At 41.2% G+C, this 13805-nt stretch overlaps 1 protein-coding gene across 1 annotated transcript in view; it reads left to right on the top strand.

The window, feature by feature from the left end:
- The window catches only part of CCDC178 (coiled-coil domain containing 178), a 173908-nt gene that overhangs the window by 46035 nt on the left and 114068 nt on the right, over nucleotides 1-13805 (top strand). Inside the window, exons 16-17 of the mRNA XM_048507311.1 lie at nucleotides 2597-2742; nucleotides 4296-4455. Of these exons, the coding sequence (XP_048363268.1) occupies nucleotides 2597-2742; nucleotides 4296-4455 (306 nt within the window). The remainder of the gene's footprint in view (nucleotides 1-2596; nucleotides 2743-4295; nucleotides 4456-13805) is intronic.

Below are 13805 nucleotides of genomic sequence, written 5' to 3'. Positions count from 1 at the left end.
AAATATTTATACCCCACTTTTCTTTGAGGATTCAAAGTAGGTTACAAAAGCAACACTAGGTTTTGAGAAGGACTAAAATCGTCAAGTTCCAGTAGTATACACAATATTATATGTTCCTTGCAACACCCACCAACCTTCTCCAATCAAATGCCGTGACAGTTACCTTTAGAGAAGGCTTCATGGAACAGGACACCTTACATATCCTGTGAAAAATAAGAGATGAAGCTGTCCAAAATTCTTCTGGCAGACCATTCTAAAGCAATGACCATACACTGAAAATACCATAGGAATGCAGTTATACATGTGAGAATCTTGGGAGATGTAGTCCATTTGGTGTGAGGCACCTAACCCATAAAGTGATTTAAATATTTAAAAAGCTCCTTGAATTGGAACCACAGGCAAATAGGTAACCAGGGCTGATGAATCACAGGTGTTATATGATCTAAATCATCATTCCCAGACAGAAGGCTGGCTGCTGCATTTTGAACCAGTTGTAATATTTTGGTTTTTGCATACATAGTATATTACAGTCATTATCATTCATTGACAACTAGAGTGGTGTAGTCATTGCCACCTGAGAACAGAACTGGTACTACTCAGAGTTCTCAAAACCCCAATAATGACACAACACTCTTGTCTGTGGGGTAAAATTTGTGGCGATAGCCGAACCGTATTTATTGGCACAGAAGCAAAGAAGTGGGAGGTGCAGCATGGATCTGATCTGTACACTGGGCAGCCCGAGTACTACCCCCCAGTGAAACCTTCCTCCAACCTGTTGGAGGGAATGGTTCACCTTGCGGAGCAATTGTGGACGTCAGCTGGGCAGAAGGCCTCCTGCTGGAAATCCATTTTGCCCAGCGCAGCAATAGTGAAACTCAGCTGGGTGGACGGCCTCTTGCTGAAGAACTGCTTTATCGCAAAAGGGTTGCAAGCCTCAGTACCCCCCCCCCCCCCCGCGTCCTGACTCATGGCTTGCTTCACTCCCAAACTTCTTTAAGAGGTACCACCAAAGAGAGTAGCTCCCCAGCTCCCCTCGCCATCAGATCAGTTCCCATGTGCAACCTCCTGGCCTGGCTATGACAGTGAACACATGCATTAACATTGACCAAAAGGGGTGAGGTGGGTGAGAGACTCATTGGCGCTATATTCGAGGAGGAGGAGGGGCCCAGGGCTGGGCAAGACCTTATCAAGGCTCCCAGCCTGCTCCTCTTCATGATGTCATGACACCATGCAGGCACCATGCGGTCTTTGCCCATAAAGGGCATGGCCACCGCCTTCCTTCCACCCTTCTAAGGGCAGGCACAGCAGGGCCTCTTTTCTGTGCCCTTTTCAGGGCAGCAATGGCATCCATGGTAACTCACGGCCACTCTTTTAGTGTCAGCTAGGATCTGGGACACCCTAGTTTGAATCTCTGACATCAAAGCCTGCTGGGTGACCTTGTGCCCATCATGCATTCTCCACCTAACCTACCTCACAGGACCATTAAAGGCAAGTTCCTGGGAAACTCCAAGGAGAAGAGGTTGGTGCAGTAAGATCTTGGGGAAAAGAGAAGGAATAAGATTATACTATCTTCTTGCCCATTCGGAGACCTTGGGAGACCTGCCAGAAACACCCAGTAAAGCAGCTTAGGGCAAGTTGTCAGAGCTGGAAGGGGGAAAAGAGCCTTACAGCTCATCACACGTTGCACAAAGGAACTGTATCCTACCCTAGTTTTAAATACTCCAGAGTAGTCATCAGACAGGCTTTTAGCTTGCCTTTGTTTGGTTGATACCCTTAACATGGCTAATTTTCTCTGGGAATCATCCAAGTAGAAGCTCCTTCCTCAACTAATATGTGGCATTGATCAAGTCCTCTGGTCTCTTGGGCCAGCATGTGGCATGGCATCATCTTATTTATTCAGAGTATTTTTTGCCTACAGCCTGCTACCATGGACTTTTACACTTCAGTCTTACAACCTTTGATGACCCTCACCCGGTCATCAAAAGCAGGGGTTTTCCATATTGGCTTGGAAAGGCAGTTCCAAAGGATTAGAACAGCAGCAACTGAGAAGGCCTGAGTCTGGGTAGTGACTGATATAGTTATTATCCTGCAAAATAGGTAATAACTATTGTTCCTATAATACAGTTAACTGAAGTAAAAGTGAGAGATTATGGCTTGTTTTACATCTAGTGAATGAACAGAAAAGTTAAGACTTAAACCATTGATTTCCTAGTTTATACTTCACACTTTGAACTATGACACTATATCAGCTATTTCCCCATTAGTTTCAGTGATGAAAAATAATGTTTTGTCGACATGAAAACATTAATTGAAAGGAGCATACTTGTTAATGAGAAAAGAGTGTTGATCAAAAAACATTTTCTCACTGAAATAATATAAGACCAGAAACTGTGATGTACAAGTTTGCACCTGTATGAAAATTCCATTACACCACTTGCGCTAGATGCTTCAACTGCACTTCTGAAAGAAGTTCTGTTTCCTGGGTAAGCAATTTCATGCATCATTGCATGTAACTGTGCAGTTAAAACATAGTATCTGGATTTCTTGCCTTGCAAACTCCATAAGTATATAAATATATACATATTTTAAATTTCAGAGGAAATATCAGAATGTTTCTAGCCAGCTTGATGAAATTGGTAAAACTATCGAAAATCTTCAGAACCAAATTTCTAAATTAAATACTATGAGCAAGGGACAGCAAACCCAGATGGATAAGATAGAGAAAATTGTAGAAGAGCTAAGGTAAGAGCCTCCATTCTTATAGAAGGTGAACTATAGATTTACATATTATATTGACAGAATTATCTAGAGAAAACAATTTAATATTTATCAATAAATGGGTAGTATTTTTCAGATTTTGTGCCTATATATCAAATGATGAATAATTTATCCTGTAAATAGTATTGTAGGCATTCAGAATGTTTACAGCAACCTAATACAATTCATGGTCAACTGCATATTAATTATTGGAGAATTCTTCATTTATTTCTTTGGATTAAGAAATGTAAGCTTTGATTTCCTAGAACTGATGTTGTGAAATAAACATAAAGTGAAAATACCATCCAGGCTCTGAACATTCTGAATGTCCAAATACTTGAATTTTTCAGAACAAATATGTTCTGCTGACTCAAGGCCCACGGAGGGAGGGAACCTTAGTTCTGATTAATGACAAGAAATCCAACAAGTAGGGTACAGTGTAGCAACAACTATCAAAAAGAGTTTCTATATTCTAATGGGACTAATTCATGAACTACTTACAGCAAGGTGCAAAGTGCTATTTAATAAAGTGTGGATGTGAAGAGTGCACTATAGATACACCAACAAATTACCAACACACATATGAAAAATGCAATAGAATTCATGAGAATGCCCAAGACAAACAAGAAATATGTACACGTCTAAGTGGTGGAAAGAGCGCTTTCGCTCATAATCCAGATTCTTGTGTAACCAGGAGCTTTGACTCCCTGAAACACTAGTTGGTCTCTAAGGTGATAGTGGACTCAAATGTAATTGTATAACTACTGGTTCATGGCACACAAACGGGTAACTTTGTATTTTGCATGTGCCGGACTCCGTTTCATACAACTGATAAAGTAGCCCCTCGCATCCATAAATTACCGTAAAGCCATGGCAATGTTACTAGTCTGTTAAGTGTTGTGGGACAATTTCTTGTTTTGCTAACCCTCTTTTGAAATGTTATGGATCATCTTATAGAAAAGGTCTGGACAAATGTGCTCTTAGCCCTGATTTCAGTTAGTGCATCAAAGTGTGTTTGACACATGGCAAAAAGGTTTTTTAAAAAACTATTGGATTTCTCCTTCCCTCCCTTCTAATGTTTAATACTGGCCTCTCCAGTTGAAAGATGTTATGTAGCTATTGTGGTAACACCCAGTCGCTGAGACACTGGAAGGTACTTGTAGTCAAAGTAGACACTGGGCTAGAATGATGGATCAATAACCAGACTCTGTTTAAGGCAGCCTCATATGTTTCATTTGTTTCTGTGACTTCTCTGTTTCTTCTATGTAAGATTTATTGAGCCAATTGCCCTTCATCAGCAACCCTTGCCATACCCCAAATTGCTTTTTAAACTCCTCTGAGCTTAAAAATCAGTCTGTGGTTCAGCAGGGGGAGCTGCTGAAGAAGAAATGGCCCGATAAACCCTATATGTGTTCATTGTCCCTTGTGCACATGTAAAACATCTCACTAGATCACAGTCACTGTGTTTCTGCAAGATCGGTTTGTCTAGCAGTTCCATGCAATGTTTTGTACTAGTAACAATATTTTTTCTCTTAAAGGGAAAAGTTTGCTAGAATAAAATCAAAGGAGCAGAATGCTCAGACATTAGTTGATTTTCTCCATGATCGGCTGAAATATATTGAAAAAAAAGAAATGACAGATAGCAGAATGTTTGAAGATTTGATGTGGACTAGACAGAAAAATCTGAACCAAAAGAAGGTCTGTGGCATTTGAGCTACTTTCTTTTCTTTTCTTTTTGGTTTATTTTTCATTTGTTTTGAGAAAGTGAGTGCATATTAGTTAAACATGACTGTGTTGTGCCAAACATTTCATGCAAAAGAGGCAAAGTCCAATCACAGCCTTTGGGCTACTCCTTCTTTCTACCTGGGAACATGGCAGATCTACATTATTCTACAAGGTGTTATATCCTTTGCCCCTACTACCCAGGGTAGCCATTGCACATCTGACCATTTCTGTAGAGCAAACTATAGCTCAGGTTTTATTCTCATGAAACAAACGTGAGTTTGAAGAATTTTATTGTTAGTGAAGCTCTTCTTGCAGCCTGTTATGTTAAATTTGGGTATTTAACATTTTATTTTCTTGATATTTCATTTAGAAATATGAACCATTTGAAAGGCTCGAATTAGACTTTTTTTGGTGGTAGCTCTGATTCCTCTTCACCAAAATAAATGCATGTTGCAACCTGCAGCCTGTAATCATGTACTAGTGGCAATCTATGCTGACTGCTTGTGGTCTGTGGCTTTCCATTGAAAGGCTCTGTGGTCATACAACTCATATGTCCAACAAAGAGAAAAAATATGCATGTCAGTAGCTAATCGCATTCTTTGCATGTGTAAGATCCCACACAAATCATTAAGTCTCATTAGTTGTACATGGTATGAAGCAATGACACAATTATCCCATAGAAAATGATGAGCACAATAGTTCCTTAAATAATGTCTCAGATAATGCATATTCCCTGATCTCATTGATTAATAGCAGGAAAGAGGGAAACACATTCAACAACTTTCTGCATGGGTTCTATACGGCTATGCAAGAACAGAACTCACAGGACAAATTGATTTAAAGTAAAATCACCTTTACATTCTACTTCTGAAATACACAAGGGTACAGGGTACAGGATTCTTCTCATTCACCTCTCTTTTCAGAAGTATTTCGTTCCAACAAACAAGACAATATAATAACCAGACTACAATCTGCACCTTGAAAGATATAGCCGTGCAAAAAAGATGTAATTACTACCTGTTAATAACTGTTAAACTAAATTTAATGTCCCCTTATTTACTTTCCAAATAAAAAGTTTTCCAGTTATTTATACAAGGTATTAGATCCCAAAAAATCTTATCAAGTTTCTTGTCAGCTGGCCTCTTTTGCTGCTACTAAGGCTTATACAATGACGCTGCCCCTACTGGATGAAACAAACTAGTTGTGGGGGTTTACACAGACCCAGTGGTTACTTCTCCTTTCATATGCATAATGCATAATGCATAATGCATATGAAATGCATAATGATGGGGGAGGGGCATAGCTCGGGATAGAGCACTTGTGTTGCATGTAGACAGTCCTGGGTTCAATCCCAACCCCCACCCACCCAAAACTGTACCAGAGAGAGGAAGAGAGAGAGAGAGAGAGAGAGCTGGTTAAGGACTCCATTTATGACTCCAGGGAGGTGATGCCAGTCAGAATAAATAGTACTGAAGTAGAAGGATTAGTGTTCTGAAGTGTAAGGCAGCATCATATAGTTTATATTTCATACCTGTGTGCTTGTCCTTATGTAGATTTTTCTAAATATGAAAGAAAATAACGGGAAGGCATTTTGGGTAAGGGAACAGTATGCATAATTCTCAAATCTGAATGCATAATTCTCAAATCAAGTTACAAATCCCCATCAGCTTCCCACAATCCTAGGGATTGCAAAAATTAGATGGTCTGTGGCTGGTTGAATGCAGCTACAGTAATTTAATAGATACCGGTAATCATAAGATGAGGGCAACATCAGGAAAACAACATACTGATTTAAGGATTTAGTGTGGTATCTCAGATTTTAGGAGCTGGTATGTCCTTAATTGCAGTATCGCCTAGAAATTTCATCACTGTGAGGCAGTCTCCATAAAATTTGAAAGGCTGATTTTTCTCATATGAACCACGCAGTTTCCTAAGATCAGGGAAGGTCCTGGTCTAGGTACCTGGTCCTGAATATGTAAAAAGGATGGTGACAAATAGTGTGATTGTAGTACCTTTGTTATGGAATTCCTTCCTGGATGACTTTCAGAAGCTGGTAAGGAACTTGATTTGTAGATTGGTTGTCTTTTGGCAGATGATCCTTGATCTTTAATGTATGATCATTTGTATTGCTCTAAATTTTAATTTATTGATTGGCATTGTTCTGTTTTTATTGTTACGAGGTTGTCAGAGGGCCGAGAGTATTATCATTCTAACATATAATTGGCTAAGGGATAGAATGAGTCGACGACTCACTCCTAACCAATTGGTGCATAGAAATGAGCCGTAGAAAGGAGCCCTGCATGCCAATTGGTTGATAGTACCAGGCAGTGGTGGGATTCAAATAACTTAACAACCGGTTCTGGTGGTGGGATTCAAACAATTTAACAACTGATTGTTTACAAGCACCATTTTAACGACCGGTTTTGCCGAAGTGGTATAAACCTGCTGAATCCCACCACTGGTACCGGGCCCAGCGGAGCAGCAGTACCTTGCTGCTCTCTGCCCCGCTGGCCTAGCATCAGCCTCCCCATCCCCTCACCTGCCATCTCCCACTCCCCAAAGACAAGCCAGGTCAGTGGGGCAGTGGGGCCTTGCCACCCACTACCCTGCCGAGCCTAGCACCAGCCTCCCCATCACCCTGCCCACCCTCTCTTACCCACAAAGTCAAGCTGGGCATGCCCAGTCCTCCACCCACTCTTCCCCAACTCACTGCTCCTTACACACCACTCTCTTTGTTGGTCTCCTTACCACTTCAGGTAAGTTAAACACAGTCCCCCGCCTGCCCTCACCACCCCTCCCCCTGCCCTGTATAGAAGCCGCAGTATTTCTTGCCACAGCAGGCTTTGCTGCTAGTAATTGAATAAATGAATAAAATAAAATGAGATTCACATGACAGTGTACTTCAAGAAGAATCCCACTCTAGAAGCATCTTCAGTCACTAAAGCCTGAGAGTAGAAGGTCACACAAATCAGTAGGCTTGGGGATCACATAAAAAGCTATATAAGACTATCAACAGTTCTTGATTGCTTGTTTCTGAACAAGCTAAAAGTAGCAAAGGGAAGCTCAGGGACATTTAATATTCTATAGTTCGTCCTAGCTTTTAAGAGTTTTGTTTATTCCTTCATGACAATTGTCCACTTACTAGCTTTTGTAATAGCAGTGTTTGGGTGAAGGGTCTTTCAAGAGTCCTTTGGAAACAACCTGTCTCAGTTAGAAAATTATTATATTTTATTGTTTGCCAGACATTTTTAGATTGTTTTGCTTTCTTTTTATGGAGCAAAAAGACACAGGCTCCTAAAAAACTACAGAGATCCACAGCTCCCCCTAGGCTATTCAGTATGTGCAGAATAAAGGTAACAAATCGTCTGGCTATAAAATTGTCTTTAATTAGTTGACTCAGTGACTTCCAACAGTGTGTTGCACTGGTATGTGGGGAGTCCCATGCTACAAGAATTGCACTCCTTGCTCCTGGGTAGACTTAGTGTTATAGCAAGTGTGACTGACATGATGTCCTGTGGTAGATGGGTGGCATGGTAGTAATAATGGTTAAGAATGAGAATAAAGGGGATGTAATGAGAGGGATAGTGGGAATGACAAAATATGCATATTTGCCTTATTTTCACTGAAGGTCAAGCCATATGATAAACCCTTGCTGTAAATACAAGGTGGAGAGGTGAATAATTATACTATAGTCACACAGAGGATTAAAAAGAAATAATAGAAATATACCAGTTAACCGCAAACATTTTGTTCATTAAGATTGAAAGAAAATACATTTATATATGGTACCGCCTTCATTTGTAGCTTTGCAGTGTCTTTGTCCTGTGAACATTTCATTGATATGAAAAAAAACCCTATTACAAATATTGTTAGGTAGGTGGGATAAATATATTCTTGGTGAAATGAACTTTGTGTTACCTGATTTCTGAACAGCAAAATGAATTTTATGAAAGTATATTTTCATAGGTAAAGTTGGAGTATAGTTTGAAATTAGTTATTTTGAGCATTGGAAGATTTAATTAATTAATTAATTTTTATTTTATGTTATTTATAGTCCACCTTTCTTGTTGAAACTCAAGGTGTAGTACTTAGTATAGGTCAGTGCAGTCAACATGATGGGACAACCAATAAGCGGGATAATAGAATTAGCACTGCAAAAATCTGAAACCAAGCCAAAAACTGAAACAAAGCTGAAACAAAACTTAAATATAAACAATACATGTTTAACAATTCAGAAATTGCATGGTAGGATAATACATAGAGCATGAGATAATGCATAGCGTACACAAGTAGTATAGTCCACAATCTGTTTTCCTTTATTTCAGCATCTTCCTGAACCATTCCATTATATTGTTGAAGGCTTTCACAGGCTTTCCGGGCTGTGTGGCTGTGGTCTGGTGGATCTTGTTCCTAACATTTCGCCTGTATCTGTGGCTGGCATCTTCAGAGGTATATCACAGAGGGAAGTCTGTTACACATTGTGTCCAGTGAGAAGATAATGTTTTCGTGGGGTATATATTGTCCATGTCCCAGAGTGGGGAACCAATCAGTAAGTGTAGAACTTGCTATGCAAAGGTGTGGTTGATAGTATTGTATTGCAGGTGGGGTTTTTCAGTCCAGGGAGTGATTCACATTTGCATTCCCTGCAGCAACAGCATTGGTGAATGCAAATCCTGTGTCTGGGTGGAGTCAATTGTCCATGAACTTAGCATGCCCTTGGCCTTTGATTCTGGTGTTTTTAAGTACTGGTAGCCAAGCTTTGTTAATTCTCAGAGTCTCTTCTTTCTTGTTGAAGTTGTCTTGGTGTTTGTGAATTTCAGTGGCCTCCCTGTGCAGTCTGACATAGTAACCTTTTGAGTTGTCCAAAATTTCAGTGTTTTCAAATAAAATGTTATGTCCAGTTTTGTTTAGGACATGTTCTGCTCCTGCGGATTTTCCAGGATGGTTAAGCCGACAATGTCTTTCGTGCTCCTTAATGTGAGTCTGAATGCTGTGTTTTGCAGTTCCCATATAGACCTTTCCACAGCTGCAGGGTATGCAATATACTCCTGCAGAAGTGAGGGGGTCTCTCTGGTCCTTTGCTGAGCATAGCATTTGCTGTATTTTCCTGGTGGGTTTGAAGATGGTCTGTAGGTAATGCTTTTTCATCAGTTTCCCTATTTGATCTGTGATTCCCTTGATGTATGGTAGAAATATTTTTATTGTGGTGGGCTGTTTCTCCTCAGTCCTCTGAGTTTCTGTTGGTCACTACAGGAACAATATTTCTACCATACATTAAGGGAATCCCTGGACTGAAAAACCCCAACTGCAATACAATACTATCAACCACATCTTTGCATAGGAAGTTCTACACTTACTGATTGGTTCCCCACCCTGGGACATGGACAATATATACCCCCAAACATTTTCTTCTCTCTGGACACAGTGTGTAACAGACTTTCCTCTGTGATACACCTCTGAAGATGCCAGCCACAGATGCAGGCAAAACGTTAGGAACAAGATCCACCAGACCACGCCACACAGCTTGGAAAACCCACCACAACCATTCCATTATAATTCAACCCTATTATTTTTGTAAAATGCCCTTCTGAATATATATTTGTGCATAGTTTGTGGAAAGCTGGGGGGATGGGAGCCTTCCTAACTTCATTAAGTAGGCCATTCCATAAGGGGGAAAGGGTGGCATGGCATAACAGAGAATTCATATATATGAGCACTTACAAAAGGCCCTGATCAGTTGAGTGAAGTTGTCATGATAAAGCATAAGAGGAGAGGCAGTCCTATAGATTTGTAGGTCCAAGGCCATGAAGACTTTATGTGTTATAGCCAGTACTGTGAATTGAGCCTGGTGACTGATGGCCAGTCAATGGAGTGATTGCAGAATGAGAGTAATATGCATTTTCCACCTCTGTGTGTGTGTGCACCATCAAATCACAGCTGACTTATGGCAATCCTATAGTGTTTTCAAGGCAAGAGGCATTCAGAGGTGGTTTGCAATTGCTTGTGTCTGTTTGGGCTCAAGGCATTCTGAGAGAACTGTGAGTGGCTCAAAGTCACCCAGCAGGCTTCACGTGGAGGAGTGGGGAAATGAATCCAGTTCTTCAGACTAGAGTCCACTTCTCTTAACCACTACACTACATTGGTTCTTTGTCCTCTGCCATACTCCTTATAATAACCAAGTTGCAGCATTCTGCACCAACTGAAGTTTCTCAGTTGGCTTTGAGGGGAGAGCAATGTATAGTACATTATAGTAGGCTAGCCTCAATGTGACCATAGCTTGATGACCATAGCATGGATCCAGAGGGCTCAATTGGCTGGACCAAGGTAGGAGGCCATCTTCCAAAATAAACTAAGTTGGAAGCAAGCATTGCTTACTTCCATAGCAGTAATGATATATCCAGTATAACTGTAAGGCTGAACGTGACAATAACCCCAAGCTCTTACCTGAGTCAGCAAGGGTCCACTGAACCCCACTGAAGATAGAAATCATAATATCATTTGATAGCTCCACCTTCTGAATCAGTATTACCTCTGTCTTATCAGGATTTTGTTACTATTTGTTCACTCTTAGCCATTTAACCACAGTAGATAGGCAATGATTAAAGACCATTAACACATCACTGGAAGATTTGGTTGAGATATTGCCCCAGCAAGATACTGTGGTCCATTATATTAACGGTTTCACGGAAATCTTGTAAGGCAGGACTCTAGTAAGTTTGTAAGTTAGACAAAGTAATTATCTTACTGATTAACAGCTTTCTGTGCACTATCCCCCTCATCTTTGAAAAATTTCCCCTTCTGAAGGCGAATGTAACTACATTAGCAGTTGTCACTTGCTCGCATGTAGAGATACTGAATCTGACAGCATTGTGGTCGCTGTTCCCACCCAGAGCCAAACAAAGTAACCATTCTTTTAAACTGTAATGATTTTAATGGTTGTCTTGCAGTGGCAAAGTTTCTGGCCGAGGTCTGTAAACTGAATTCTTGACCAATGTGAAGTTATCTTTATCATTTTAACTGTATTTTAAATTAGTATGTTTTGTATGCCAATAAAGGCTATCGAATCGTCATATTAGCGGCTTCAGGTAAATCCAGTAGGAGCAACAAAGAGGCATGGCATTTGTCTACATTCAGACAGAGGTCATCAGCTAAAGCCACTAGGGCAGTCTCTGTCCAATAGCCCAGTCTGTATATAGTAAGTTAGACAAAGTAATTATCTTACTGATTAACAGATTTAGGAGGACTACATTCCTAGCATTGATTTTGAAATTCTTAAAAAAAGGGGGGGGAACTAAAATTAAGTCTTTTTAGCCAAGGCCTCTGCCCTATGTGCAAGAAATTAATACTGGAAAAGGGACACATGGACTCTGATAGATTATCTTCATTTTACAGCTACTAGGGAGGGAATGATAGCCACAAGTTCTGATGATTCTAACTGCACTGGCAACTCAATTCTAAGTCTCCAACGCTGATGCACTGACAGTACTGGCTGAGCACCAGCACAGTTTATTCAGTATCCTGTGCTTGTTCAGCCAAGGAGAGAAAAGTAAACAAAAGCCCACACATCAGAGTGCAGAGAGCAGAGCAAATTGCACTGGAGTCCATAGCAACTCCCATTCATCCCAGTAATGCTTGTGCTCTGTCCATACCCTTGCCAGTCAGGAAGGTTGCATGATTTATTGGATGCCAGCAGCAAGAGATGTGTGCCACTTAAGAACTCTTCGCTTTCAAGGTGTAAGTGGCCTGGCTTTGGCTTATATACTGACCAAATTAAAGTTGATTTTTAAAAAGGAAATCTCTGCCCAAGCTATATGCCAATATAGTTGTACTGATTGAGGATGTCTTTGGGAGGCAATACTTTGATATAGGATTATTTAGAATGTGCAGCCTGTACACTTGCAGATTGAATCTCTGCTGGTACATAGATCAGAGTGTCATTTGCAGATCTGAGAGCCCATAGAAGGTATGTGAGGAATATATGAACTTCAGTTTCTTAGAGTTCTAATAATTTAGACAGTTTAGTGACATGCTTTTCCTGTTGAGCTTTAAAGGCCCTGCTGAAACCAAATGCGAGAGCAATGAGAAATGGAGAATCTTCCATTACTATTTCATCTCTAGGGACAAGCTTTCGTGATGCTGGGCAAGCAAGGAGCAAGTAGAGTGGCACTGAGAAAATGGAAAGTTCTGTTCCTTACTAGGAGGTAGTTCAGTAGCAGAGCATATGCTTTGCATGAAAAAGGCCAGGCTCAGTCTCTGACATGCTTTGTTTAAAAGGATCAGTTAGTAGGTGGTGTGAAAAATCTCTCACCAAGACCCTGAAGAACCTCTGCCAGACCTTGATAGGCAGATGCCACAGTACTAGGCAGCTTCATGTGATTTTGTGTTACCATCTTTCAGCAATCTGTCTAGGCAAAAACAAATCTTTGTATTTCATTCCAGTTTTCAAACAGTTGTTGTCACAGGTACAGAGACTAGTGCAATAAGAATGTTCCTTATCCCCACTATTTATTGTTTGAGTTCTGCTTGAACAGCCACTTTTAGAGGTCACATCCTGCTCACCAGCTACAAGCAAAGAGCTGAATGTTCAGTGAACTATTGGGATGCATCCAAATGAATTTAGATATGTCTGATTTGCACATTCACACAGTTCTCTTACATGAATGGACAGATTTCTTGAAAACACCCCCAACCATTGCAATTGCCTCTAATTTTAAAAGGAGCATAATAAATAGGGAGGAAAGTTTGAGATTTTTGAGTTGAGTCTTACTATTTAGCAGAGGCATATGATGGGAAAATGACGCCCGGAGACAGCCATTCTTTGGGTGCCCCCTGCTATGCTCAGGGGGACAGGGCTCAGGGGGTGGGGCCCCCCATCCCCACCCCCCTCCAAGCTCCCAGCCGGCAGCCGGCAGTCCCTTCTGTCCTTCCCTCTGGGGAGAGCAAAAGCAACTGAGGCCCTGTCCTCATCTCCTTTGCTTTTATAAGCCTGTGCTTATTAAAGCAAAGATGAGGACAGAGCCTCAGAGCCCAGAGGGGAGGGCAGAAGGGATTGCTCGCTGCCGGCTGGGAGCCGGGAGGGGTGGGGCAAGGCTTGGGGGTGGTGTCCTTGGGTTTCCTTGGCCCTACTTATGTCGATAATGACATGGTGGAGCCGAGGGCGCCTGAAGATGACAACTTCCTGGTCACGTGGGGGGGGGCAATTCTGCACCCTCACACGACCAGATTAGTGGCGCCCGGGGACAGAGGGTACCGCCCTGGCACTAGGGATGTACGCCTATGCTATTTAGTTGTCTTAAAATGTCTTGTATTGTTTTCCTTGCCTC

The sequence above is a fragment of the Sphaerodactylus townsendi genome, linkage group LG09 (assembly GCF_021028975.2).
Source record: "Sphaerodactylus townsendi isolate TG3544 linkage group LG09, MPM_Stown_v2.3, whole genome shotgun sequence".
In the NCBI taxonomy this organism is placed as follows: Eukaryota; Metazoa; Chordata; class Lepidosauria; order Squamata; family Sphaerodactylidae; genus Sphaerodactylus; species Sphaerodactylus townsendi.
This window is presented reverse-complemented; position numbering and strand designations above follow the sequence as displayed.